The sequence below is a fragment of the Temnothorax curvispinosus genome, unplaced genomic scaffold (assembly GCF_003070985.1).
Source record: "Temnothorax curvispinosus isolate PA1 unplaced genomic scaffold, ASM307098v1 QBEX01011449.1, whole genome shotgun sequence".
Lineage (NCBI taxonomy): Eukaryota > Metazoa > Arthropoda > Insecta > Hymenoptera > Formicidae > Temnothorax > Temnothorax curvispinosus.
Window position 1 is genome coordinate 1 of NW_020221229.1, and position 4,800 is coordinate 4,800.

The 4,800-nt window shown below is 34.6% G+C and overlaps 1 protein-coding gene across 4 annotated transcripts; it reads right to left on the minus strand.

The window, feature by feature from the left end:
* Positions 1 to 1,074: 1,074 nt before the first annotated feature.
* Positions 1,075 to 3,249, minus strand: LOC112461485 (putative nuclease HARBI1). 4 transcript variants are annotated; one of them, XM_025026742.1, is made up of 6 exons: positions 2,541 to 3,249; positions 2,081 to 2,190; positions 1,824 to 2,014; positions 1,488 to 1,623; positions 1,256 to 1,347; positions 1,075 to 1,163 (listed from the first exon to the last, which is right to left on the minus strand). In XM_025026742.1, the coding sequence occupies exons 1-6, from the start codon at positions 2,590 to 2,592 to the stop codon at positions 1,157 to 1,159; spliced, it is 588 nt and encodes a 195-aa protein (XP_024882510.1). In that variant the 5' UTR covers positions 2,593 to 3,249; the 3' UTR covers positions 1,075 to 1,156. The 4 variants fall into 4 exon arrangements, with proteins under 4 accessions (XP_024882510.1, XP_024882509.1, XP_024882512.1 ...); XM_025026741.1 differs by having other exon boundaries at positions 2,097 to 2,190; positions 2,541 to 2,784; XM_025026744.1 differs by lacking the exon at positions 1,075 to 1,163 and having other exon boundaries at positions 1,272 to 1,384; positions 2,097 to 2,190; positions 2,541 to 2,785.
* Between the last annotated feature and the right edge of the window lie 1,551 nt (positions 3,250 to 4,800).

Here is a 4,800-nt window from a genome sequence, read left to right on the forward strand (position 1 = left end):
CACGATCAATGAATACCAAAGAATAAATGCATTGACTGACGAAAATAGAAAAGCATTGCCAAGTGTCACGATCGATTGCATACCTGAGCATCGTACGCAACAGAACAAAGGTATTATGTACATACAATTAATTTTCTCATATATTGTAACGTTGATATTATAAGATGTAAAATAGAATATAATTTATATAATCTTGTTTCAATTTCTGTGATTATACAGCTAAAGACAGAAATGAAAATTGTGCAAGATCAGCTGTACAATTAATGCGAGAAAAAGTCGAGGTATTACAAGAACAAGGTGCGTTTAACAAGAAAACTCAAGAACGTCGAAATGAAATTGAAGAGGAAAAGTTGAAGATTTTGAAAGAAAACATAGCTTTAAAAAAACAAAAGTTTCAGTTCCTTCAGACTAGTCATTCAGAATATAAAAATATATTGACTAATATTGATGATAATTTGAAAAAGTTGTGCCTTCTTATTTAACATAAAAAATATATACGTAAAACGTGTGTATATACATAATATGTATTGAAAGTATATATATTTTGCAATAAAGTGCAATACAATGTTTCATTGAATATTTTATACAGAATTATTATTCTAACCATGATTCATACAAAATTATTATAGTATACAATTATTAACTAATAACTTATATCAAAGTAAATAATATCTTAAAATCACACCGGTCTTACATTCTCAAAATACATATGAATAATCCGCTCGCGAACTTCATTTCCATTTTCCATGTTTCCTTCTTCATTTCTTACTGGAAGTTCCAGGTCTATTTCATCGTAATATAGTTCTGGTTCAGGAAGCCTCCATTGGACAGCGATGTTATGTAGAACACATGCAGCATTAACTATTCGAGCTGAAAATAAATTGTGGTAATAAAAGTATATGTATAATATATAAATACACATACACACACTCTTGTATGTATGTATATATATTTAATTCATATTTTACCTGCAACTTCTGGTGCATAATGCAAAGCTCGTTCTTTCCTGAGACATCGCCATCTCCCCTTCAGAACACCTATGCATCGCTCAACAGAGCATCGAGCCCGGATATGATGTTGAGTGTACCTTGCAGACGGCGTTCCCTCTGGTTCATGTAGCTTAGGTGTCATCAGATATGGTAGTAGAGGATATGCACTATCTCCTAGAAAAACCATATACCGTTTAAAATATGCTTTTTAAATGCATTGCTAAAACGGAAATAATTAAGAACAAATTATATAAAAATATAGTTACCTAAAAGCCAGGCATCTTTTCGCCTTGTAGCATACATCTCTTCCAGATGATTGGATACGTGAGATGCCCTCCAAGCTCTTGCGTCGTGCGTTCTTCCGCCATGAGCAGCATTTACGGTTAAAATTTTACCTTCATAATCTGATAGTTTAATCATTTTTATAAAAGAAAGTTAGAAACTTAATTTTCTACATTAAATATAGAATTATTACATTATTAATTAAGTTATACGTACAAGAAGTACATTTAAGGAGTGATACAATTTGCGGTTGATATATAAATGCTCCCTTTCTACATTTGGTGAAACGATTGCTACATGAGTTCCATCTATAGCTCCGATAATGCCCGGAAATTGTGTACGTGTCCAGTAACTGTAAATTAAAAAAAATATTATATTTTTTAAGGCTTCTGCCTACTCATCGCTTCTATCTTTGTTTGATAACGACAGAAACGAGAAATTACATGCCAAAAAAAGGACCCCGCACGATTTATATGGAAAAACATTTTTGGTCAATTTTTTTGAATTTGTGATATGTTATAGTACTTGTGCGGGATTCTTTATAAACCTTACGTTTCTTTAACCCGTTGAATTTCATTTTCTTCAATAGGAAACTTGATCCACTGTTCCATCAATATATTTAATGCATTGACGACTTTGCGAAGAATTTTGGAAATAGTAGGTTGACTCATGCAAGACAAATAGTCTTGGCCGACTCGCTTTTGGTAAGATCCAGATGCTATAAAATTCAATGCGCTTAAAACCTGTGACATAAAAATAGCATTAAAAATTAGTAAAACTGATCAAGTTGATTAATTATTGTAACTCACAACATATGTTTCGTACTTGTAATTGAACAGGAGTTGCATGACGTCTTCTCGGGGCAGGCAGTAAGGGACGAAGGTCATCGATGAGAATTTGTACAGCTTCCCTGGATAATCTATAGAAATGTAAAAATTACTTATAACAGATTCCTCTCATTCGACTCTGTATATATTACAGACTTGTATCTTCTGTATTGTATATATTTAAAGTTGCTTCAAAACATACAAGATGTAGAAATATATATACACTACATTTATATTATATATATATATATATATATATATATATATATATATATATATATATGTATGTATGTGTGTATGTATATATATATCATATAAATGTAGTGTTACAAAAACGAAATTGATCTCTATATAATGTTAAAATATATAAAGACACTAATAAAAATAAAAATTTTTAGAAATGTAATTTAACCAACAAACACGATTACTTTCAGTCACTCACCTGTAAAGACTCCGAAATTCGTTTTCTGGGATCGCAAATGGATCCGAAACATCTCGTAATCCACGTCGTATTCTTAACATTGTATTATTTCGATTGCGCATAAACAGTATAACCAATAAATTATCCATTTTTAGCGAGCCAGGCCGTTGAACAGTCAATACGCTTCACTCACTTTCACTTTTTCACGCAAAATTTTGTGTCGAGTCTGCTCACGTGAATCAGTTCGCACTTTCACGAGGTGAAAACAACCGTGATTGGGTGAGCTGCTCACTTCTGTCATTTTCACCCAATCCGAGAACCGTAATAGACCCCCAGGCCTGCGTTCTGAAACCTTACTCGAGTTAACTCTAGTTAACTCGAGGCGTTCAGAAATGCCGAGTTGACCCATTTGTGGCGTTCAGAAACACGCTTGAGTCAACTCTCGAGTTAACTATTTCTACCATAGAGATATAAGAATAGAGTGCGCAAGCGAGCTGAAAAGGCGATAGAGGAATAGAAAGAGAACGCTGCATATGGGCCCCTGCTGTCTTTGTCTATGCGCGCATGTGCAGTGATGTGCAGATCATGAAAGATTGTACCTCGGTATTCTCGATGTTTTATCTCGTGATTTCAAAGAATACGAATGCAAAATAATAAGCTCACGATTTTCAGTGGACAATAGCAAAACTGTATACTTTTATAAATATTTAATAATGTGCATTTGATATTATATTGTTTGTAGTAAAATTTTTATTTTTTTATTTTTTTATATTTTATTTCTTTGTGTTAAATAATAAGACTGATTTAAAAGATTTAATTTTTGTGTTAAAAGAATTTATTTTTTGTGTTTAAAAAATTTAATTTTTGTGTTAAATAATAAAAGACTGAATAGGATTCTATTCTATTCTATGATTAACATTGTATGAACAACATGTAATAAATTTTGTTTTATTATTATATATATTGAGTATATTTATATACAATTCCATATTCAATTCCATATTCAAAAAAAAGTAATATTTTATGGTAATACTACAATATGTACTTTGCTGTAATAATTTGGTAATTTTGGGAATTATTATTTAAGGATATATTTTCAAAGGAGTTCAAGGGGTTAGAACATAAATGCGTTATTATAGACACACTACATGCGTTATAGACACTGAGCAGCGCAAAGACGCATGCGTGCATAGACAAAGACAGCAGGGGCCCATATGCAGCGTTCTCTTTCTATTCCTATATCGCAGTCTCTTACGTGCGAGCATATGGGTGCATTCGAGGAGCACGCTATTAGCACAATTATCGTCCAAAACTGTTCGAGGAGACGCTTTGTGGCGCTGTGATATACGATGATGACGTCACTGTAAAGGCAGCGTGACGTCATCACTCGCGCTATTTTCGCTATTATTTTCGAGGTGAGGCACGAAGTACTATTGGCGCTTAAGCTGCGTTCGGGGAGCTTGCTATCGCTATCGCGCTATTGGCTCCTCAAACGAAGTTCATAGCGTTAGCGTTTATAGCGTTAATAGCGTCTCCCCGAATGCACCCTATGACTCGCGCACTCTATTCTTATATCTCTATGATTTCTACCCACGTCGAGGAGGTAGGTAGAAATTACTCGACATGCGCACATATATAGATTCCGTCACATAAGGGGCACATAACGCATGTTCTCGAAACACGCCTTTTTTAGGTTAAAGTTATTCACAAGAACCGGCGAACAAAAAGGGATACGGACACTATTTTCCTGATGCGCTGCCATATTTTCACTCATATTCAATGCTTGATGGAAGAACGCCATGTTAACCCGTGATGTTACTTTCGTCGTCCATAAACGACAGTAACCCGAAGTCAACTCTAACTCTACTCCTACTCTACCTGGGTAAAAGTTTCTGAACGCAGGCCAGAGACCCTTGAAACGAGGTGAAAATTACAAAAGTAAACAGATTTACTAGATTTCGACCAATAAAATCATATATACCCTAGTGAATTTCCTCACTTTTGTAACTTTCACCTCGTTTCAAGAACCGTAATAAGCCCCTAGAATCGACTATTCCCGTCTTCTTTCCTCTTAAAGAGAGGAATAGTCGACTCTGATTGGTGAATTTCCTTACGATTTACGTTTTACGTCTTCCGTCGATTCGTGTGTGTTAGGGCCAAAGCACATAACATGGCGTAGCGATATACGACGGTCGTAGTCCTCGACCTGACAAATCAAGATACGCCAAAGCTTGTGCGTTACTTACGTCCACGACTACGACTGTCATATGTGCTTTGGCCC

Excerpts from the sequence above, each read along its gene's own strand:
- LOC112461485 (XM_025026741.1), bottom strand. The coding sequence starts at position 2,668 with ATGGATAATTTATTGGTTATACTGTTTATGCGCAATCGAAATAATACA. Across the intron at positions 2,015-2,096 it reads CAACTCCTGTTCAATTACAA|GTTTTAAGCGCATTGAATTT; the intron begins GTACGAAACATA and ends TTTATGTCACAG. Across the intron at positions 1,624-1,823 it reads ATTCAACGGGTTAAAGAAAC|TTACTGGACACGTACACAAT; the intron begins GTAAGGTTTATA and ends TTTAATTTACAG.